The sequence below is a fragment of the Dermacentor andersoni genome, chromosome 5 (genome assembly GCF_023375885.2).
Source record: "Dermacentor andersoni chromosome 5, qqDerAnde1_hic_scaffold, whole genome shotgun sequence".
In the NCBI taxonomy this organism is placed as follows: Eukaryota; Metazoa; Arthropoda; class Arachnida; order Ixodida; family Ixodidae; genus Dermacentor; species Dermacentor andersoni.
In genome coordinates, this window is record NC_092818.1 from 159,466,140 (window position 1) to 159,489,815 (window position 23,676).

Below are 23,676 nucleotides of genomic sequence, written 5' to 3' on the forward strand. Positions count from 1 at the left end.
GGCGCAGTAACGAGTTCTTGTAGCCGGTGACCGTGGACTGATTTTGCAAACATTTTAGTTTGAAAGAGCTGCCTCTCGTTGCCTTTCTCTAACATGCTCGCTGGTACGATTCGCCGGTACTTGTTCGCGCTGACTGCAGCATCGTACGAACTGCCTTGCAAATACGGATTCAGGCTTTGAATTATGATCCTTATAGCGGGCTGCCCTCAGCGACATTATGATGAGCGTTTTCAACCTGCAGTGCGCTCATTACGAGCGCATGACGTCTCTAGCGCCAAAGGGTCACGTAATCTCGTGTGTTCTGTGAGGCTTTTGCTCTGCAGTACGTGCAAGTCTCTCCACTGCACGTTTCGCACGGCGACTTTCCCTCTCACCTGTTCAGAAAGACTTCATTTTCGGCCCTCTAATTAGAGAGTATGGATCAAGCATTCGGCTCATCAGTTGAAGGGCACGGTCTGGGCCAGGGCGCGTGTACGAGGGGACCCTTTTCGCTCCTAATTATGACAAATTGCAATCGCCGGTTTGCAGCGCTCCGGGCGGCGCTAAACGTTTCCGAATGCGGTTGTCCCGTTTCGGCGCGCACGTACGGCGACACTCTTCAGTCGCGTCGGAACTCAATTACAGCTGACCGCCACCGTGGAGAAAAGGGAAACGAGACCCGTCTGCCGAGAGTATTCACGAAAAGAGGAGAGAAAACGGCGCCGCCAGAAATACCAATCGCTCACCGCGCTGCACGTTGCAGCTCCCGTACGATCACGAACGGCTCTCCCGTACCACCACCTATCAGAGTAGCTGGCGCTACACGTCGCAGCTGTCGCCCCTCTCGTGTGTTCTCTCTCCCCCTCAGTGTCGGCGGCGTGTCGAACGTGAGCGCGCCCGTGCCCGGTTGGTGCCGTTCTAATTCCATCATGCCCCCTTTCTGCCCCGCGCCGAATGTTAAGCAGGAGGCGCCTCACCTGGTTCGCGCTGCGCATGTATTCATGTCCGCGCGCCGCCGCTTTGGACCGGCGGACATGCGTCGGCCACCGAATCGCGCCTCGTCTTCCCTAATGCCCGCCGCCTGCTGCCTGCAAAGCCTCGTGCTTGCGACGTCCATTAATATTTATGGCGGCGGAGCGTCGCAATTTGTGTTGCCCGATATCGGAACATGAAAGGCCGCTTGCTGCCTGCGAATTGAGCGCTCACGCGCCGCCGCTGCGTGTATGGAGAGCGGCGGCGTGCTTCGCAACTGGCGCCTCGCGCCCGCCCCCCCTCCTCGCTGTTAACCGGGGATCGTATTTGTCCGCCCTGCCCCCCCTTGTTTCCTGCGGGCCTGTTTTCATTTCTGTCGCGAGTCTAGAAACAAGCGCGGCTCTATTACGTGATTACCGCCGCCGTACACAGCAGCTCTCTCTCGAGGCGTGCGCGTGGTGGGAGCGATGCCTCTGCTGCCGCTCGCGCCGAAGAGAGGAGGAGTGCGGCGACGGCGGGAAGCGCGGCGTTAACAACCCCGGCGGATGCCGGTCCCTTGCCCGCGCACTGGTAGCGGCGGCGGCGGCGCTCTTTTCGCGATGAATTTACCAGCTCGTGTTCTCCTCCATTTCTCTCACGCCGCCACCTCGCCTGCGAGCCCCATCGCGCTGATATCGCTGTGAGCTGTGTGCACCCTCATCGCCTCTTCGTTCTTTTTGTCCCGTTTTGCGCGACGATGCATTTATCCCTTTTATTTCGCGGCACGTGTTATACGATCAGTGCCTCTTCTTGGCTGCTCGAGACCGCATTCGGGCACTCACCGGAAACTGCCGTCATGATTATGACTTATTCCGCTCGGAACTGCGCCCTTAAATTCGTTGCTCTCCAACTGAAGCAGTGCTGTATTCCTGTCACTGAATAACTGTCCTTCTTTGTATCTCTTTGTGGCTCTCGCGAGGGGAGTGCTTGCGGCGGGAACGAACTCTGGCCGTCTTGTTCGCTTTCCAAGCGGCATATTAGCTCGATTTTAGTCGGCTATTTGTTCGGCAGACGCCGGTGGTTATGACGTGCCGGATATTGAACTACCATTCTTTATTCTCTCTATGAACGTTTACGCGTTAAGTACGTAATCCAAACGACGAAACGATTGTGCCCTGTCTTAAAGAGCTTCCCTTTGATACTTTTTAGTGAAAGTCTCCTTTTTTTTCATAATCCTTGTCATATAATGAGTACAATATCAGTCACGTAATCTATAATTCATGATGTATCGTCTCTGGCGGTCCTCGCTAGCTCCTGCCTTCGCTGGGCCGCAGTTTAGATGGCTTGCGTTGACGCACTTGTATCCGCCATCTTGGGGTGCTAGCATGTGGAGAAGCTGCGTAAACAAGAAGCGCGGCAATATGACATGCACCGAGCCACGTATCAATAAGTGATAATCCGGTGAAAAACTGTCACCGTCAAAAAAGCAACACTAGGTGCGCGTGATAATATGGTGCATCGATGTCGTCGCACGGAACTATCACGGCGACAAGCTGCGTCCGTGACGTCACGCGAAAACAATCTACGTGTAGCTTCGGTGAGCCAGCTGTCTAAAATTGAGCCTCCTTGCGCAGGACCGCGTACTATCCTGACCGTGAATAACAAGGAGAGAAAGACGTCGTATGCACCTCTTTGGACTCCTTGTGTTTCCTTCCGAACGTTCCCAAGCGTTGTCTGACGCCAGCGCTTGAGTCGAGACAGGCCGTCCGTGCACGTTACGGCGCCAAATGGCCGTGGTGGTTTGGTCGCACTTGCATGAGTTGCCTTCCGCAACCGTGGAGGGCCTCGCCGCAGTGCGCTTCGGGCATAGGCGCTCAGAAATGGAAACAGACAAGTGAGGCGTGTCCCTTGCGACGATGGCTTGTCGAGGCTGTTGTTGTTTACCCGCTGGCGGGTGCGCAAGTAACGGCCGGTCCGCGGGGCCAGCGTGACGGATTTACGCGCGGGAGGCAGTCCAACTTCGGCATGGAAAATCTGGGCGGGACCTACGCTCTCTCTGCTGGCTGGCGACTGTCGCTGGGCTGACTCGGCGCCAGTCTTGGCAGCGCGGGCTGCCAGTATTTATACACATTGTGTCGGTTCTCTCAGCGCTCGCTCCGCCAACGGTTGCCGAGTTGGCAGAGGAAACGAGAAAGCCTTTGCATGCCTCTATCTTCATCCGTCCCGCCGTGTGGAGGCGCGCGACATACGTGTTTGCGCTGATCGTGTAAGTTGATTTCGCGGCAATTTCGCGCTCATATATTGTTGTGTCTTACAGCTGCGGTCGAAGACAGTGGAAAACAACGAAACGAGCAACAATGAGAAACTCATCGCCCTTCGGGTGAAAACAGAGTTGGCACATTCACTCTTCAATGATGCTCTGACTGAATGATAATGACTGGTCTTTATCGCGCCATGATCTCGTTTCCAGTTTTATCGCGTTGTGGCAGTATCTGTGTGTCGGGCTAGCTTGCTGCAGACATGCACTAGACCGTGGCGTAAGCTTTGGAAGTGGCGCTTTCCGTGTTAATGACGGTTAGGTTCTATTGGCTCATTAAGGGGCCTTCGCTTCATTGCTGCTCTATAGTCATTTGTTGCTTGTTAGAGAAAGAAGGAGAAATCAATGCTTATCGCCTACATTCAGGTAGCAGTTATCCAGGTCATTATTAATTTTTGTTAGTGCCGTTTGTTTTGTATATGAGCTTTTGTTGTCATGTGATCTACTTTATGATTTCACTATTCCCCTGGGTCTCGCGTTCACTCTCGAAGGAATGTGCCCTTGAGTAAGGCTCACGAACTACCCTCGAGCGACATACGCAGACATACGCAAGTTATATATACAAATGTATAGACAGGCGTGGTATTGTCGGCTTAGGCTATTTTGGCTAAGTTTCGCGGATTGTGCTGCACAAGACACAATGGTCGGCTCTGGACATACGCTCAACGAACCTCACCATTTCTCGACTCCCTGTTGGTGGCGGCGGCGCGTGTTTCCCACTCTCTCGCCAGGCAAACAGGCAGCAGCGGCACGCTTTCCTTCATTAGGCCCCGGGCATAGCTGCTCCTGCTGTTCGCATATGCACCAGCGCCAGCCAGAGGCATGGGGGTTGGGGTGGGAGGGGGGGGGGGAATTCCTCGTGAACCTTTAAAAATAGCACGTGCCTGAAGCGCCCGCACGCGCCCGCTGGTCCTGGTAGTGCCCGTCTGGCTGTCCTCCCCTCAAGTCCTTTCCCGCTCTTCTCCGCTCAGTCCCCGTGCGTCGAGCTCAGCCAGCAGATCTCGCTGTCTCCCCTCGCTCCTTCTACCGGCTGTCGCGGTGCTTCGCGAATTCTCCTGCTTCCCCCGGTGAACGCTGCATATATATTCGGCGGGATTCCAAACGGCGGGATCCGCGTCTCGCATCATTCTCGGCTGAAAGCCAAGCCCACGAGGGTCCCCTGTCCCTGCCAGCGTGTCTCCTTTAGCAAACCGCTGCTACGATGTCACAGCGCTGTGCGAGAAGCCGTAATGCATGCTGCTCGTCGCAACGCAAAATCTACTGCGTCTGCTTTGGTATGGTGCCGTTAGGTTCAATGGAGCAGACAACAATTCCGGTTTCTCTGTACGAACTGCTACTCCGAGAGTCTGAGCACCTTTTGTTGCTAATATAAGGGCAATTGAGAAGCAAATAGCAAATGTAACCGCTGCGGCCGCTTTGTTATGGTGGCAAAGACGATAACTTTTGGGGAAGGCTAGACAACGCCAGTTTGGCGTATTCATTACAAAATTTGACCCTGGATCGTAGTTTGAGCATCTTTCAATTCTAATTCAATCGCGAATGAAGCGAGCCTCCAAATAAAACGCTGGTGTTAGGGTGCTGGAAGGGAAAGATAGTTCGGAGGCCTTGGCGTGCTTTGCACGTGAAGTGCGATTGTCGACGTGCTTATATATTCCTAGCTATACTTCCAACAGTTACTTGTTAGATTTTAGTCCGGTATAGGCTAAATTATCGAAATTAGCTCGTGCCGTATACTGATCAGGAAGCTTTCCTTTTTCGCGTTCATCTGCGTGCTTCTCAGATACATCGCAGTCTTTTCCGCAAGCGATAATGGTTCTTCGTGCCTTTCATCTGCGCAAGTTTGCACGCGATCGTGGACGTGGCTCAGAAACGGCTAGGGCATTTTGCCATCAAATGCCTCGAAATTGCCTTGATGTCTCCTTGCTTCTCCTTCGTGTTCTGTGGTGCTGTTTGCAAGCCATGACAAACGGTAACCGACTAGCCCTACAATACGTTTTCGGGAGTCATCAAATATTTATTTATTTATTTATTTATTTATTTATTTATTTATTTATTTATTTTTTATTTATTTATTTATTGTGTCCATAAACAGCCAGTTGCCTAAAGAAAGTTGTACATATATCTAAAAAAAGGCTAACAAAGGAATACATAAAGAAAGAGCAAGACAATGTCGTAGCACACTTAAAGGAGAAATTATGTCAGCCAGGTGCGCCACGTGTATATACATAACTACTGAACAGGAAGAAACCGAGTCCTGCTAAAGGGGAAGCAATTATGTAAGATATGTCGAGCAAATCGGCATATTATTCGAAAGCTGAAGAAAAGACGGAGGCGTGCGTGCTCGTGCGCTGAGCCGAGTATCGCCAGCGGCTCGCTCATTGTTTTCCCGTCCGGAGAGTGGCGGCTGGGGTTCTCTATGCAAAGCGAGGAGCTGCGCTGAGCGCCGAGCGGCCAGCCTGCCTGCTCGTGGAAACGATGGCAGGCAAGCCGTGACGATTGGGGAAAAATGAAGATTAAGGGTCTGCTCCAGGAGCTCCATCCGGCGCCGGCCGACTTGGCACCATCGATCGACGAAGACCGAACGGGGACCACTGAGGATCAGGCGGGGTCACGACAGGACTGGTGCCGCGAGCACGCGGTGTAGCTGCCATAGGAGCGCGCTTCGCGTGAAACGACGGTGGGGTCTGCACGCGGCGCCGTGGAGACAATGGCTGCCACCTTTTCTGAACGCGGGGGTTAAATGTTTAGAACTGAAGTGAAACAGCGCGAAAAAGACGAGCGCTTGTCTGTGGTATTTGTTTCCTTATGTGCTCGTCTTTTTCGCGCTGTTTCACCTCAGTTCTAAGCATGAATCAACTAGCCCTCATCAAGATCTTACTAATGCAAATTTCTTCTACAATGAGCTCCTTCCTCTCATCACCGGCCTTGCAAGAGCCAGCATACGTATGTGTCAACCTCATCGCCATAACTACTTGCCAGTCACCTCGTCTTTTTCGCGCTGTTTCACCTCAGTTCTAAGTATGAACCAACTAGCCCTCATCAATATCTTACTGAAGTTAAATGTTGTGCATGTATTTTATTGACGGCAGAAGACTTTGCGAAGGAACGCGAGACCAGTCGTTGTAGATGATAGCGGTAAGTTTAGGGAACTGGCTGGCTAGGAAAGATGCGAGGTCACAATTACTGTCTGCGCCCCATATATCCAGGGCAACCGCGTCCGCCAGTCTACCTGAGTCGTGGCAGAGAAATGCAGCTGGTGGGGTTCTCCAAACCTTCGCACCTGCGAGTTAATCAATCTTACGTGATTTAGGGCCGATAACTCCTGTAGTTTTGAATAACCCGGGATGTTCTGACTATACCGAAAGTGTTGCGAGATTGTCTCCCTGCGGCGCACAGAACAGGTCTAGTTGGACACCCTCTCCACCTTCCTCCAGCCAGCCCCCTCATCAGACCTTTAATGAGCCAACTCCATCTTTCTTACCTTATATGCGCGCTTTGAATTTGTGAGTAGGGTTGGAGGGGCATAGGAACCAGGATGTGGTGCATTTCACTTTTTCCTCTCGTCGTCATTTGTTTCGTGCATCCTAATAGGCTGTCGTGTGCAGCGCATTATCTGTGTACCCTCTTGATCGAACTGACAGCACGCTCACGGGTATTTGCTGCAGCTCTCCAAATTGGCTGCGCTACTCGCAAGTCCACCTCCGGCTACTGTTTCCTTGCTCCCTTTACGCATGGCTGCTTCAGTGTGCGTTTTCGCCGCTCGCATTGCTTTATCGAACGCTACTACTGAGTTCCGATGCCGGTCCTGTTTCGCGCCCACCTTCCCCGAGCATAGGCAGCGTGTTCGGAGCACCAAGGAAGGCCGCAACGAACGGGTCCATGCGGTATGCTCTCGGACCGAAGCGGGCCCCGATGCACTCTGCGTGTGTCGGCGGAGATATCGGTGTGCTTATATGTGTGTTTGTGTGCGCGGACGGCCAGCAACCGGGGTGCGACGGCAGGCAGGAGAAAGCGGCGGCACCCAGGTCTGCGACCAGAGGGGGGGCGTGCCTTTATGACGGCATCTGTCAGGGGCGAACACGCGTCGTCCGTCGCTGCGCGACCTGCGAAAATGATGAGGCGCCCGTGTCCTCCCTTTCACTTGCCCCTCCGGCTGCGCAAGTTCCGGACCTCTCTCTCTCTCTCTGCTACCCTTCCTCCACCTTTCATACTCTCTCACTCTCTTCGTGTGTCGGGGCTACCGAGAGCCGTTTGTTTTCCATACGGGGGAGGCCGACGCCGGCCGCTGTTGTGGCGGTAGCATCGGCGACGACGCGGCCTGTTCGCGTTGACAGCGCGGCGTTTGTCGCGCGGCTTTTCCGTGCCGCTCTCCGTTGAAAGGGAGGTGAAAACTTTCGTCTCAAGGCGCCGCCAAGTGTTTTTCCCGTCTTGTCGTTCTCTTCCATTCCCTCTGGAGTTCTCTCACTGCGTTTCGCTGTCCAAAAAGGAGAGCACGGTTGTCAGCGGATATCTACAGATAACACGTCGGCATAATTCAGAGCGCTGTAACAATTCAGGAAAAGGTGGCGTGACAGAAAGACGCGATTGGCGATTGTGGATAGCAAGAACAATGAGAGGCACTGATTACGTGAACAAGCGTCGATACGCGCCGTGTTGTCGCCGTAATGTGCATAGGTGTGATCTCACGTGCAGACGTGGAATGATTTGTCGCGAAGCAGTGTTCTGTGCATTTAGGGTGCGTTGTTAATTAACGATAACTTTTTTCTTGCTCTTGCAGGTAAGCCATGAATGGTTCCTGGATGATGTTTGACCGGCTTCACGCAAGTAGTACGGCTTCCTTTTTTTCTCAACAAAAAAGAAAGAAAAGGGAAAAAAAGACGCAGCTGTGTCATACATTGCCTGCTGAGAAATATACTATTCTTTTTTTCCTGTGCTCTGCACTTGACTCAGCAGCTCACTCAAAAGAGATCGCAGTTATGTTTACTGCAGCTAAAGCAGAATCTCGTGGTAGTTGTGGCGAAAGTTCGTCAGACAATTTGCTCAAATGGCGTACGAGTTGCCGTGAAACCACTTACGGCGTCCTCCAAGTGTTTCTGGAACAAACCACGCTTAGAAGAAGCGGCAGCCTGTTATTTCTGGCAGAAAGCAAGCAAACAAACAAACAAAAAATAAATAAATAAACTGCCGTGTTAATACTTGAAACATCACCGCATACAAGTGCTTCGCGCTGTAGAAATCCAATCATGCAAGTAGAACAGCAAGTAGAAACGAAGCTACTGTAAGCGTGAGTGTGGAGATTAGCCTTGTTCTCGTTGTGTGGCGCCGTGGTGGAGATTCCGTCGCAAGAATGATCCCAGAGCATAAGAGTTCGCCTTCTTTACAATGCTATCGAGCACTGCTGGCGCAGATGCACACCAACTAGGCGGGGCGTGTAAATGCGGGCGTGCGCTCAACAGCTATTTCTTTTTTTTTTTTTTGCTTTCTTGTCAAAGCCAATAGACGTTAGAAACCCCCTTATTCTGCAAGCACAGGTTGTGTCTGTGCTGAACATGAGCGTCCAAACCGCTGTCCACCTCAAAGCCGTCCTTTTAAAGCGCAATGACATCCCAGGGCTACGCACCGCAACCTTTCCTCGTGGCTGTGTGCAAAGCTTTCTAGGAACACCTTATGCACTGCCAGAAGAGAACTCGGCGGACTTCAGCGAATCCCCCGGCTTCCCTGAAATAATTTAGTGGTACAGCAGCTACTTCCCCGATGCTTCTACAACGGTTGTAACTTTGCGCCAAAATCGTGCAACCCTGCGAAGTAAGTGGAACCGGTTTTATTGGCACAAAGGTGACGTTGGCTATGCAGCGCCGACCACTAGTCTTGTTACAACATCAGCAGTAAAAGCAGACTAGAGTATTTCCTTGTTCTAAAACTTGTTCAAACATCCGATTTCGTGTAAAAGCTTCAGGACTTCAGTCATGGGCACGAGCGAATTATCTCGTAAAACTAAAGTGGAGCGCAAATGTACGTGCAATTTGTATAACTCGCGGAAGTATTTTTCTGTGCGAGTTGCAATACGTGGACATGTGAATAAAATGTGTGGTAACCGGTGAATATACTCGCCAAATTATGCGCAGCGATTACAAAGAAGACAACAGCACGCTAACGACGACACGCCACGACGTGAAGTGACGGACGGGGGAAGCCGGAGCAAACTCTGTAACGACCTCTTAACAGCTGCTGTCGCACTGTTTAGAAAAAAAAAAAGAAAGAAAGAAAGGAAAAGGAAATAATGAAAGTGCAGCGTGGGAATAACGATTGCCATCGGAAGGGGTGGTTTCTAACGCGGCTACACACACTCTCTATTTAAGCGGCCGGCATTTAGCGGTGCGGCGGGTGCGCTGTTCAGAAGTCGCAGCGGTTCAGTCCATTATATTATAAACGGTGGCAAAATAAAAGACGATCGCCTTGTCGCCCCTCGCTTTTCTTTCATCAAACCCCGCTCCACTTTAGCCGATTACGTATTCACCCCGGCGCCCTGAAGAGCTCAGTGCGCCCGATTCAACCCACTCGACACGCAAGGCGAGGGGCCAAGCGGCGACTCTCCACAGGAGCCCGACCACTCACAACACCGAGAACAAGGAACTGGGGGAAGAGAGGGGTGGTGACAAAAAAAAAAAAAAAAAATAAACACGCGTGTTGAACTGCAACGCGACCCCTCGACCCCTGCCTCTATAGCGGGGCCAACCGCTTTAACCCCTTCGGTCGCACGTCACGCTATAGCGACCGCAGTCTTGCGTGTTCGAACACTTGTAGAAGGCTTGCCTGCCGCTCGATCCTCTGTTCCCTGCTCGTTCCCCTTTCCCCCTCCGCTCTGTATACCGGGGCCGAACTGCGAGCTCGTAGTCTATCGTGTCGAGAGCGCTTAAAAAAGAGGCAAACCGGAAAGTGCGAGAAAGAAGAAAAACGAATGAACGGCGCGACCACAGACCGGGCGAACCGCCGCCTGCATGCTTGCTTTCCTGTCGCCTGCGCGCCGTGCGTGTGACGACCTCCCCGCACCGCGCGCCACCCACGACCGACGTAGCTCGGTGAGGAGTTATTCAATCTGTAGCGCGACTCCTTTGACGGTTCTCGCGTGTTAAATGGCGAACACGGAACCTCTTTGCTTCCCCGCGTTATCGATCCTTCCCTCATTCTGCTGCCTTTTCTTTTATTATTTCTTTCTTTATGCCGCTCTCCGCGGAGGATTTAAATCTTTACCGTATTCTGGCGGCTCCCGCTCTCCTGTCTATTTTTGATTGTTCATGTTTTTCGCGCGTCTCCCCTTTCGTGGTGCGTACCCCTAACCAAGCATCGAAGGAATCTGAAGTGCTATTTAAAACTTATTCCCGTCCTTGCTCCGATGGCACATTTCAGCCATGTCTGCGTTTTCTTTTTGTTTGAATTTATTTACAATACGGCCTTGGTGGGGGCCTTTGTTTGGGTTACTTTGACTACAAATCGCGCGTCGGTCGCGTCTGTCGTGTACTGGGGGTTTTATCTGCGTTGTTCTCTCGTCTCTAGTTCCTTTATCTCTTATTTGTATCCTTTTCTTTGGTAAATATTCAGCTAAAAGTTAATTTTGTCCACTATTCCCTTTCACTGGTACAGCTTTCTTAAAACATAGTTTCATGTCTAATTACTAATAGGGAATAGCGGTTATAGTAATATTATATATATTTACAAGATTTGATTTTTCATTATATTATAGGGTTGATTTTTTATGCTAAGGCGTTTTTGCCTTAGACCAGGCGCGCTATGTGTCCGACGGCTGAGTCGCCCAGCAGGAAAGCCCTGCGATCTGCCCATTATGCCATATAGACGCATGCATACTTCGCTCCTGCCAACGCCAACAAGCATTTTGAGGCGATTGGCGCGCACGACACAGACTCAGCAATGGAACTCGCAACAACTTGTCAACATTACGGCTGTCGTTCGTGTGAGTCACTTTGCAGGGCAACTGTTTATGAAAACGGGGGCGCGCCCGCATATTGTACGACCTTCGGGATCCGCCCACGTCGTAACGTAGCAGGTTGTAGCGTTCCTTCGCCGCAATACAATAGACCAGCGCTCATGCCGTCGCTGTGATACTGTCGCAGTCGACTAGCTGCTATCGTCACACGTACGCTCGCATCGCAGACACACAATGGCACGTCTTGCGCAAACTCGTTGGTCCATATCTGGCAACGCTTTACAGAAACCAAAGCGATGCTGGATAGCCAGCTATCAGCAAAATTCCTCGCATGACGTCGATTGTCAAAGCATGTGGCATCTGCGTTTCTCTCTCTCTCTCTCTTTCTCTCTCTCTCTCTCTCTCTCTCTCTCTCTCTGTGCGTGTGGGTGTGTGTGTGTTTAACTTATTCTATATTTATCCTTCATAAGCTTTCAGTCCCTGTTGCCGTGAACATTGCAATCGTTGCGGCGGGGGTAACAGTCGGGCGCGCGCATTTTCCGTGTCCGAGTCTACTCGTCCTGCAGGTTACATATATAGAGTCACGATGTAAAGGAAGAACTCGGAAGGAAACAACCGGTCCGCCGCTGCAGCGACCACATTTGCCTTGCGCACTGCGTGTCTCGATTTTCCCTCTGCAGGAGCGGGCCAGCGAGCAAGCGCTAATTGGCTAGCCGGGGCGCCTCGGCTAATGAATTGGGCCGTTCGGTCGGCCCGCAGACGCTTGTTACGCAAGTGCTCTTCTGGGAAACATATTCCCTTTCCCCCTCCGCGGCGGAATCGCTCACTTTCTTTCTCTCTGTCTCTCTCGACCAGCCCTTTCCGATGGTCTTTCTTGCGCTGGTTTCGACTTTCCCTCGCAGCACGCGGATGTTGCGGAGAAGCTCCTCGCCGTTTGTTTGTCTCTCACTGTTGCGCTCGCTCCCTGCGCGCCAATTTCCGCGTTAATTCCCCGGGGCTCGTCTGCGCGCATCGAAGGTTCGCATGTGTCGGACGCGCTCGGTCACCCTCGATCAGCTTCACTGTGCGGGCGTTTGCTCGCGTGTCGCGCTTGTGCAACACGGAATCTGTGGCTTACGCCGTCGTACATATGGATGTGTTTGTCCGATTTAGAGAAGTCGATAGGCATTTTGTCCGCGTACTTGTTTCCGATTACAAGCTCGTATGTATTTTCCAGCAGCGTTACTTGAAGAACACAAAGAAAGCGTAGGTTGGGTGCTTCGTGATGTAAGCTTCTTTGTGATGTCTGTAATGTCACTGGTTCTGCAAAAAGCGATGTTGAGAGTCGGTATCGGAGGTTGTATAAAGATGCAAAGTTTGGATGGTTCGAGTTGATACTTATTTGGTGTTCTGGCGTTAAATCACTCCATGCTTGCGAGTATTATACTAGGTCTTGACGTGCATCCGCTCGTGCCTTGATAGAAGTTGCAGGCATGTTTTACTTAAACAACAGCCTACAGACGCAGATACCAAGAAGCACTGAGGCCGCCTACGCGGATATCGCGATCGCATGGCCCTGCTGAAAGCTTCTTCCGACAACATCAGATTCAATGATCTCGCTTCTCTGGCAGCTGCTACGCATTTATAACTTAACGAGTTCGTCAGAACTTCAACAAGTAACAGGTACGCGAAGGTGTGTAGTAGTTAGGGGATCATGTTCATTATCGATGGTAGTAGTAGTAGTAGTAGTAGTAGTAGTAGTAGTAGTAATAACAACAACAACAACACGAAGAGAAAGAAGAAGATATCCACAAGGCAGTCAAAAGAATGACTGGGTCCCTCTCACGACAATAACGCCGTAACGGCTGACGCTCATTCGACCCCCAAAAGGCGAGCCCCGCGATTGTAGCAAGTCGGGACGATTCACGATAGGGAGGCCAACGGAAAGCAAGAGACAGCGCTCGCACGTGACGACAACTCCCTACAGCGCGTCGGGGCCGCAAACCCAAGTGGGTGCGCGCGCCTCGCACCCACAGTAAACAGACAAACGCGAGCTGGCGCTGCAGCGAGTTGTGCGACGCGGCAGAAAACAGCGTGAAGAGATGCCGCGGTCCGCTCCGGTCTTGGCTCACAGCTCGCACAACAGCGTCAGCGGAGACGTCGGGCACTGCACCACCGAGCGTTTCCTCGAGTCACTCGAACACCCGCACACGCGCTCTCGGTGGCGCGCATGCACAAAGGCCTCCCAGCCGTGCAGCCCAGCATTGGCACGAATTTCCGCACTTAAGAGGGGCAAATCAGCAATTACGCGTCAACCACGGCCGGGGCTGGGGCCGGCCGGGGAGCGCGGGGCTGCGGGTCTTTGTCGAGCGCGCGCATGACGCGCCCGCTCCCGCGGCGCCTCTGTCGTCGGCTGTCCTGACAAGGGAGGAGGGCTTGAGAAGAGAGGAAGTTGCGCTGATGCTGATGCCTTCCTCTCGTGTTTGGCGGCGTGCGACTGTTATTGTTGTCGTCGTCGGCTTGCTGAGAGCCAGCCGCTCTCTTCCCCCTCGCTGCCCGAGTTCGGTCAATTGGTCGCCACAGGACGTCGTCAGCGCTGCTGCATAGAAGGCGGCGGCTCTCGATGCTGATGCTGTCCGCGCACTTGCTCGCCCCCCCCCCCCCCCCCCGTTTCACGCCGCGCGATGACTCGTTGTTGGTGGCGACTTGACGAGCGAGCACGAGCAAACGAGCAGGGGAAACGCGCTTCCCGCCACTGGCCGGATGTTTCGGCTGCGATGGTAATGGGACGACGCCTCGGCACGCGTGAGCTTTAATTACGCTCCTCTAGCCGCGAGCGGGCGCGCATGACGGCTGGTGGTCGCTGACCTTGCATTCTGTGGTGCGCTGCCGCCCCAGTTCCTATCTTTTTTCGAGTGTGGTTGGTGTACGCGTATGACGGCGGCGAGGCTCTGCTTACCTGGCACAGCTGTCGAGCGCCTTTCGGTCCATACTGCTCATTCTTTTCTGTTTTCTTTCTTCGCTTTCTGTTCGTGAATAATTTATGTAGTACATTTGCCCGCAATCATTTTTCGATACTACCCCCCTCGACCCTCCCCCGACGCTTTCTGCCTGAGTGAGCGCGTTAAATGAATCGAAACGCACGGAGAACTGCCGTCACGTGGAAGTTAACGAATTTTGTGCTTGGTTTGCGAATATTCGAAAAACAAGATGGGTGGAGATAGAAAATACGTCTGGTGTGGTAATAGCTTTGCCTAATGCTTACATCCTAGTGCTAAACACCTCATATATACCCAAGCAGGCGTTCCCTACGTACATGCAGTGCTTTACTGCTCGTTCACTATGGCCTGTTTCGTTTAATGCCATAAGCATTGCAGTACTTGTTATCGCGTTCTTTAGATTACTGCAGCCGCGGGTACGCTTCCTTTATCAGTGGGGCACGACGAAACAGCAAGGCAAAGTCTCTGACATGGCTTTTCTTATTTCGTTCGTCTTTCTATTTATCCGTTTCTATCGCTTTCATTTTCCTGGCTATTCAGATCACGCAGACGGCCGTTTAGGAGAAGGTCACTAAGGTGCAGATTCTGGCATCAGGACCGAAAAGGGGGTCACCCTAACTCGGGGTTTCCCCGGCCAGCTCGGCTTCTCAAGTGGACCTCCGCCTGAGCCAATCAGGTCGGCAGGTTATGGCCAGTGTCAAGATCGCCAGCGGCGCTGACGGCCCAAAATGAAGTGATGGATGGCACCGAGAGAGGAGCAGGCGCCCGCCGCCGTTCGCTCCATGGGCCTCGGGTGGAGATCGGAGGAGAGAGAGGGGCGGAACAGGGAGCGAGGCCCTGCGAGCAGAGCTTTCGCTGCGAGGAGTCTTGGGGCTTCGGGGGAGGAGGGGACGGCTCTGCTGCTGGCGTGGAATTCCCTGGGTTGCGCGCGGCGGCTGACCGCGAGCAGCGGTTCTTCTGTTTGTCTCGGAATGCACGTTGATCCATCATGCGATCAGCGCAGCCGCGTATTGCCGCGATCAGTGCATGGCAGATTACGAGATGGATGTCCCTTTTTTTCACCCTGGACCTCTCTTCTTGACTCTATATTGCTGTTCGAGTAGTTGAATGTATTGCCGCACTTGGCTTTCTCTCTCTCTTTTCTCGTACGCCGCTCCTTTTGCGTGCGTGTGCATGCGTATGCGTGTTTGTGTGTGTAACTGTTAAGTGCAAAACAACCAAGCGTGTTGTTTGTGTCCCCGTTTCATTTAAGTGTCTGTGATGGTCGCAGCTAACATTGAGACATGCTGACTGTTGTTGTTCCTCCTGACTGGCATTCGCGAGGCGCAGTGTAGGCAATATTGATTACGGCAATGAGAAGCAGGTGATATCCTGTATTTGGTGATGCATTCATTAGCCTTGAATTGTGTAAAGAGCAAGACATCTGCCACTATCATCATATGCCACGCAACGGGCACTTGTCTCCTGAACACCACAATGTAGGCCGTTTTGAACGGTGCCTAATGCTCGGCGTACGCGAGTGGTACACGTTGTCATCAACAGTTGTCGAACAAGGTATGTCCCTGGAGCCGATGTGTTAACAAGGGGCCGAAGACCCTTGTCCAAACATTCCGTCGTCCTGCGTACCTCTGCCTTGTTTGGACTTTAATGAAAAATATTTCAACGAGACTTCAGTACACTCTTTTATGTGGTGAAAAATGTGTTCATCTTGGTCGTATGCTCTACACCTGCAAATGATCGCCAAAACAAAAAATAGCGTTCATCGCAAACACCAATGGAAGCTTTGCTTAAACCGATTCCTACAGCGCGTGAAACCTGCAATTCTTTTTTTCTCCTGCCTTTCTTGTTCCGTTGAACATTCTTGAACTTGTTGACATAGCCCGTAATTTACGCACTTGATTTCCTATCTCGTCTTCATTTAGGAAGCAGCATCAACTGCCTCGTAATGCGGTTGACCGTGTTGACTCGTAAAACTGTCCGGGGCTCACCCGTCGCATGTGGCGACGCCGTCCCAGCTTGCAACGTGGTGCGCAGGGTTTTGAGCGAGTCGAGGTGAAAGCGGATTCAGAAAGAAATGCCGAAAAGTGCAAAGATTCGCACTGGGGCATAAAGGAAAATACCCTGAAAAATTGGCACGAAGGGTGGCGCTGCGCAGAAATGCGGCGCGTCGGCAACAGCGCGCGTGTATCGCCGGCAGCCGTCGGTGCTTGCCGCGCACGAGGTTGTTTAGGGGCACGCGCGTGAAAGGGATTTTGAATACGGGTTCTTTTCGGGTCGGCTTGGTGCGAGGATTGGCACCCCTCTCGGCGATGCGGTCCGGGTTGCGTCCGTAATCATATATCTGGATCTGGATCCGGTTTCAATGTGCTCGACGCGTCAGCATTCGCCCCCCTATCGGCGGCATAATAATCGAATGAAAGGGGGCCGCGGTATACGACGGGCGGTGGGAGCCACTCGCTCTCTTCCGCCCGCCGTCTCTCTTCGACGCGGGAAGCGCTTCGGCGTTGCCGTACCGCCGCGCTGTTGAGCCTTTCGTGCGCGCGAGCCTGATACACTGCTGCGAGACGGGCACGCGCACGCGTGCCCCGTACACCTCTCTGGCAATTTATTTTGCGAAGCCGGCAATTTTCCCTTTCGAGTTTTACGTTGCGCAGCGTGGTGTGGCCCACTTTGGGTGTATGAGTGAAAGGGGATTAGATGGCATCGCCGGAACTTCTCAGTTGACTTTCCTTAGGAATGCGACGGCTGGACGTGAATGGTCTGTGCTGTTGAGCCCGCGCGCCCGTAGAGATATCCTCGTATAGACAGAATCGTAGGTGGGTGTTTCTTTCATAAAGCGCGTGCGCATTCTCGAAGGTGCCAAACAATGGAAGGATGAGCGTGCAACCGTAACAGCGAGAGATCTGCACTTGAGGACAATCGGAAGTGGGCCTCTGTTCTCAATCACCGAATAGTATAAGTACAAAAGAAATATAACAGTAACCAAACATTGAATTCATGCTCGGGAGGTGATGCTCGAACAAGCAAGGACAGCGGTGATACGAGTCGCTGCCAATTGTGTGTGTGTGTGTGTTTTCCCCAATGAATCTAAACAACAAATATTGCCGGAGTGAAAGGGGTTGGTGAAGAAATACTCTTGTAAACAAGTGCAACAACGCAGTGCGGGTAACCATGAGCGAGTTTTCGACGCCTTACGTTTATGTTTGATGTTTCTTTTTTTAGAGTAGCAGGTTGTGTGCTACACGAGGAAACGCAGCAATGTCAAAAAAAAAAAAAAAAAAAAAAGACGCCTACCGTTTCTATCGCACCTGTGAATCGTTTCTGGAATACTGGTGACTATATTCGCTTTATTCACCCCGTTTCATTGTTTTATCCAAATACATCTTTCTGCAGCGCCCTGCCCACGTGGTTTCTTGTTCGACCCTCTGGGATAGGGTGCTGCACTAAAGCCTTCGACACGTGTCACGCACGCGCAGGCAGGAAGCGAAGGGAAATGTTCGGCGCGGAAGGCGTTAACTAGGTCACAGTACGAGCCCGAACGGAATAGCGGGCTTACGTGGTTCTTTTTCACAATTTCTTATTTATTCACTTATTTTGAAGCGCGCCGTCAAGGCGGGGGAGCTGGAGGGTTTGGGTGCATGCAGCTAGATAGATATATAGAGAGAGCTGTCAGCGTTCAGATCGGGGTCGCCCTGCGGCGCGGGTTTCCGTCATCGCTTGCTTGGCTGTAAGCAACCCGCTCAAGTTCGACGCGACGGCGGCGACACCGGGAGGGGGTGGCGGCATGCTGATGGCTGGGCGCTCGAGCTAAAGGCGTGCGCGCTCGCGCGAGCTATATGAAGTATCGCTCGTGCTTGTGTACAGCAGTGCATTGAATTTGCCTCAACGGCGGGCCCTTCTGCAACCCCCTCTGCCATCCCCCCATCCCAGTACCGCACTCCCCCTTTCCTGCTGCCAGTGTGGCACTCCAGGCCCTTTGCCGCCGCCGCGGTTCAGAGAGGTGGCGACGGGGACCGCATGATTTATCGCGCTTCATCATTTCGCTCGAAAATGCGCGTAAAAATGCCGGCTCTCCGTTGAAGTGCGTCCTTTTACTTTATTTGGTTTAATATGTTGCGCGTGCTTTCTTTTTTCTTTCGGCTTTCTCTTCCTGCACGTCGTGGTTTACTTGTCCGCGCATTTCTGTTGGCGCAGTTATTTTTGTTGTCGGCTGGTTCTGTATTTCGAACTTTTGAACGTTGTGGGGGTTGTCGGTCCTCTGTGCCTACGCAGCCGTCGGGCATTTTCTAGGCCGTGTCGTTTCTTTTTGCCTTTCTTCCTTCCTTTAATTATTGCTATTTATTTTCCCGGCTCTGTTCATTTTGCCTTTGAAGTAGCGCCCGTGTTCAAGTACATCGGGGACTTGACTCGCCTTACAAGGGGTCTCTGCAGTGATATATTTCTCTTTTTTAAGCTTTTTCAGAAGGACGCATACATATGGCCTCGCGCGCGCATAAAATACAGAAAGAAAGAAAGTAACAAAGTGTATTATACACACAACGCGCACCCCGTTCACCGCGGCTGAAGAAAAGACAACAAGCGAATCACCATGCAAACCAAACGCTCCCTTTGCTTTCCCCCTGTTGCCCCCCCCCCCCCCCCCCCCCCCCTGCCTTCAAGACAGGCAGTCAATAGTGTGTGTTTGAACGGGGTGTACTCGAGCGGGAGTGCGGCGCGCGCCATACATTTTTTGCGTTGTTCGCGCGCTCGCTCTGTTAGCGTTCCTTGCGTGGGCTGTCGGGAACGGATCGGACTTGCAAGCGCGTGATTGAGCTCTTTTCCTTGTCGCATGTAATCTCTATGGATGCCGGTATCGCGTTGCCGACAGTGCTGCGCTTGCATTTTTTTTTCTTCTTTCTTTTCTGGGTTTTCTACATGGGCTTGAAGTGGATCGGGTCGAGTGGGTTGCGGAACTAGGGAAAGAGGTGGAAAGGAGGGGAGGGGAGGTCTATAAGCCGGCGACCCCCAATGAACCGCGCTGTGGAGAGCGCCCGTGGAACTGAAATCGCGCGCATTCTCCCCGTTCGGAATGCATGTGTGCACGCAAGCATGCGGCATACACTATGCGCTGCCCTTTCTCTGCCTCTTCGTGCACAGATGTACTACACCGCTTGGCGAACACTTGTGTGGCCGGCGCGCGCGCGGGGCTCGGAGGCGCTGCCGCCTTTTCGGCCGTCGTCGTTCGCAAACGGCAGCGTGTCATGCATTGACAAATGCGGCGTAATTGTGACGTATCGTTTCGCTCCCCGCGACGCCGGATATGCGGCCCTTCGGAGAACTCATGTTTCCCGGTTTTTGTTTGTTTTTTTTGACGTTTGCCCCGTCGGAAACTTGCTGCCTTTGAGCCCTCTCGGCCACATTTTCTCTGTGGTTTTTTTAATTCACTCGCGACCATGTCGGGCCCGTCGTTCTGGTGGCTGCGAGCTTTCTTTCCGATCGGGTCTCGGCGGTTGATGCGGCGTTTCTTTTGAGCGAACAGATCCTGTGGAACAGAGCGCATGAAAGCGAAGGCTTTCCCTAACTGCCCTATAGCTGATCTGGAGTGACGTTTTCCGAACGCCTGTGCCGACCTTTTCGTATAGCTATATAGCTGCTGTCTGGAGCTTGTTTTGCATCTGGATGCGCCTTTTCCTCAAAAGCTTGATTTATGAAGCCCGAGTGGTGCTGTAAAACGTCTGAGGCAAAATTTCATACGGGTGCATTTAATATCAAATTATGCGCAGTAAATCACCCGGCACAATTCATGCTCGCGATGTCGTCAAATGACTCTGTGGGTTTAACTGGGCTGTGTTCGTGTTGGGATGTGCAGTTTGTTGTTTAGTCTACCCGGCGGGTTTTGCTCTTAGAAGAAGACGATATTTCGCTTTCATGCCGAATTTCGTTTTCGATCTGTGTGCCCATTCTTTTCTTGTTACACGTCGATATGTAGCAGAAGAGTCCAAGATGCGCGGAAAAAAAAAATTTCTTCCCTGCTCTGCGCGTGGTCTCCTATAAGTACGGAGAGAAGGCTGCTTCTCACAGAAGCCGTTACCTGATACCCTTTCTGCAGGCGGGCTTGTGCAATGCTCTCCACCGAGCACCACACACATACACACACGTACGCGGCCTGTCGTGAGGAGTCGGCATTCCCCGATATCCCACTGCTTGTTACCCTCATTTCCTACGGCCGGACTTTTGTTAGCGCCGGCGCATCTTCTTCGCGAGGGTCCCTGAGCTGCGGTAATAGCAGCGTCTCGGAGCTGGACGTCGCGGCTTGCTGGTCCCCTTCCCTTACGCGTAAGTCCCCCCCGGGAGATTTCCAAGAGGACCTTGTCTCCTCCAGCGGGCTCTGCCATTATGACGAGCCACCACCACCCAATGGCCGTGGCGGCGGCGGCGGCGAACTCCACATAACGCGTCCGAGGACACCCTCCCAGCTTAGGCGTTCCGCGGGTATCTCAGTTAGGCCCCGGCGAGTTGGCCGCCGCCGCTCGCTCAAAGGACAGTTCCCGTGATTAACCTGAAAAGACCTGCCTCGGAGCGCTTCGGCGAGAGGCTTCCGCTCTAATCTCTGCGAATGAGAAGACGCGTTCGAAAAGTCGCCTTCGCGTAAAGCTTCCGGTGCGTGTACGGCCTAACGGGAACGACGCCGCTCTTTTCTTTGTGGAGGCTCCGCGCGCGCGGAGCGAACGGCTCGCCTCTCCGAAAGGCCCCATTTTCGGAGGCTCGAATAGAAAGAGCATAGCTCGAACTCGCGCGGGTGTCTCGCACGTAGGTGTTGTTATCTTTACGCGGAGAGCGGCTGGCGGCCTTGCATCGACATTTTTCTTTTTTTTCGTCTCTCCATCTTATTGCTCTTCTATGGGGGCTTAGCGAGCTCCTCTTTCGCCGTCCTTGCGGCGATCGGCCGTGGAAGGCTTAATGGGAGCGCGAGTTTTGCCGAGGCGTTCTTCTTTCGCCCTGCTCGTTTTTATCGCGTCCCTGCTATAGTGCGCGGCCGAATCGCGCCCACCCGTCGCGCTCTTTGCCCAGTATATCGCCCGTGCGAATACTGGGCAAATACTTTGCCCGTGCGAATATCGGTACGCGCTTGTTTAGTGCTTCTCTATTTGTTACGGGCGATGCTGTGTTGGTTACTGCCGCCTCACCCCGCGTATAACCCTATTGCAGGCCAACTGCACAATTCGGTCGGGTTTTCCATATGGGGAGCAACTACCGAATTTGGTGCCGGTGGCGCATATAAAGGACATATAGTGTTGCTGCTATATGTGGCTGCTGCCGAGTACTTTACCCCACTGTAAACAGTTCTCGGCAGAAACAGCAGCGCCCCCCCCCCCCTTTTTTTTTTTGTATTAGTGAATATTGGCTTCCTTGAACTGGTGAAACAAGTGTCAAAAGCGTGACATACATTTTTCGGGATTGCGCTGTCCGCCTTTTCTGGGAGGCATGGGAAATAGGACGGGTATATACTTTTCTGCAATCGACGCTACAGTGGAAGGCGAATGCCTAGAGAAAGGAAATACACGGAGATTGACCAGGCGCACGTCCGGTTTCCTGTTCTGCGCCGGGATTCAGGGGCTAAACGGGCGAGTATCGAAGCGTTCAGTTATTATCAGGTGAGCACATGTTAATAGCATTATTCAAATATATTTCGTTTTTCTTGTTTTGTCCTGCCGTCCAGAAAAACCGTAAGCCCATCCCGAATAGAGATTTCCATTTGTGTTCTCTCTCTCTCTCTCTCTCTCACTGCTCTGTTATTCTGCTGGGTTTATTTGGTTTTTGAATTATTTCGTTTACTGACAAAATGTGTTAGCGTTTAGAAACATAAGCCATAGAAGAGCAGTAGATAAGGAGCAAAATAAATAAACACAGAGCCGAAATCACGAAACTTCTTGTTCTCAAGGGCTTTTTTGTCATTGGCCAACAGCGCCTGCGTTAAAACATATCAACCATCAGGATTCGCTGGAATTTGCCCTTACAAAGAACAATTCTAGCCTAAAGGTTTTGTTGTTGTTTGTTTTGTAAATGTGGGTCATGAAGTGGTCAGACACGAATGTGTCACAATTAACCGGTTATGGAGCAACGCAAAGCGGGACGCTGATTCTTCTGTGCTTCGCTTCAGCGCGCTGAGCAGGAAGGACTTAAGCAACGTTTTATTTCCTAAACCGCGCGCTGTCTGTACTGCGTGTGTGCGTGCGGAGCAGCACGCGGCGCGGACCGTTTTGCGTATATACCACGCGCAGCGCCCGGTATACAGTGAACCGACGCCACCTCCTGCATCTCGTCCGGGCGGTTTGACACCGCCTCCGAGAGCGAGAGAGCGCATTCGCTCGTCTTGTGTGCGCAAGAATCAGGGTCGGCTGGCCGTATTCATAGCGAATAAGCCAAGGCGGACGTCGCCCTGCGGTCTTCAGCCACGAACGCCTCGCCATCTTCCATCATGGGCTCAGATTGAGACGGATCACCCGCCTGGCAAGTTCTGTGGGAGCGCGGTCGAGGCTCGCCCACTGCTGGACATGGACCATATAGCACGCCTTACCCTCCTCCCCACTTCTTTGCCTACGTAGTTTTCTTTAATTCTTTTTTTTTTTCGCCTCCGTGTGCAGCTCAGACAAAACCAGCTTAGAGGTGGGTCTAGCAAGGCGTTGCCTCATAGAAACTGCAGAATAATGCGATGTATATTGAGAAAGCGATAAAAGGCAGACAATACAGGGCTGTTCGAACTCCACGTAGCACGTGATGTTAACGGGCCCATATTTGGTCAATTATGCTTGATGTCTGCTTTCTTTTTTTTTCTTCTTCTTACTGTCAGCGCATGAAGAGACTGTCAGTAAATCGGTCGTCGTCATTGTTGTCGTTGTTCATTAACTGATAACACATTCATTGAACATGTGTGCGCGTGCGTTGCGTATGATAAGGTTGAGAAGACTTGCTTCTGTCGAAAGTGTGCGCTAATGTTGTACCGAAAGTGCACGCAGAAGGGCTTCGGCATACTAGCGCACGGTGTGTGCATGCCACCGTGTTTTTGCACCAGGGTGCTCTGCTGAGACGAATAGACGTAGTTATACAACAAGGGACAGTCGTCGCGTAAACATTATTCCAGACAACGTTCGCCCTTCGGGTAAAGCGATTTGCTTCGGTTAGCAGCAGTCGAGTCCAACTGTCTTCATCGTTCGTCCACATGGCCGGCGACGTCAAACATTCATGGAACAGCGGCAACATCTCGCAGTTAACATGTTTCGTTTGCGAGGCTCACTTTTTACCCGCGTGTTTTCTTTGAACAAGAGAAAGTTTCGGGGTTGTACTTCCTTTCTGTTGTTTACCCTGTTGTAGAAGGTGCACATTGTCGAAACGAAAATTCACCAACACGTACACGGTAGCCGGGGCCTAGACGGACCTTGTCGGCAGCCTAAATACAACTCCTGCGCCGCTCGTCGCGCGCCTCTTTTCTAACGAGTCGTTGCGGACTTTCGGGGAGAGAAGCCATTAAG

At 52.3% G+C, this 23,676-nt stretch overlaps 1 protein-coding gene across 2 annotated transcripts in view; it reads left to right on the forward strand.

Moving 5' to 3' along the window:
* The window catches only part of LOC126531486 (uncharacterized), a 152,987-nt gene that overhangs the window by 56,010 nt on the left and 73,301 nt on the right, over positions 1-23,676 (forward strand). The window contains exon 2 of one of the 2 annotated variants that reach the window (XM_055071195.1): positions 8,025-8,074. In XM_055071195.1, coding sequence (XP_054927170.1) covers positions 8,032-8,074 — 43 coding nt within the window. In that variant the 5' untranslated portion in view covers positions 8,025-8,031. Of the gene's footprint in view, positions 1-7,863; positions 8,075-23,676 lie in introns of those variants that run through there. The other variant, XM_050179020.2, reaches the window with a different exon arrangement.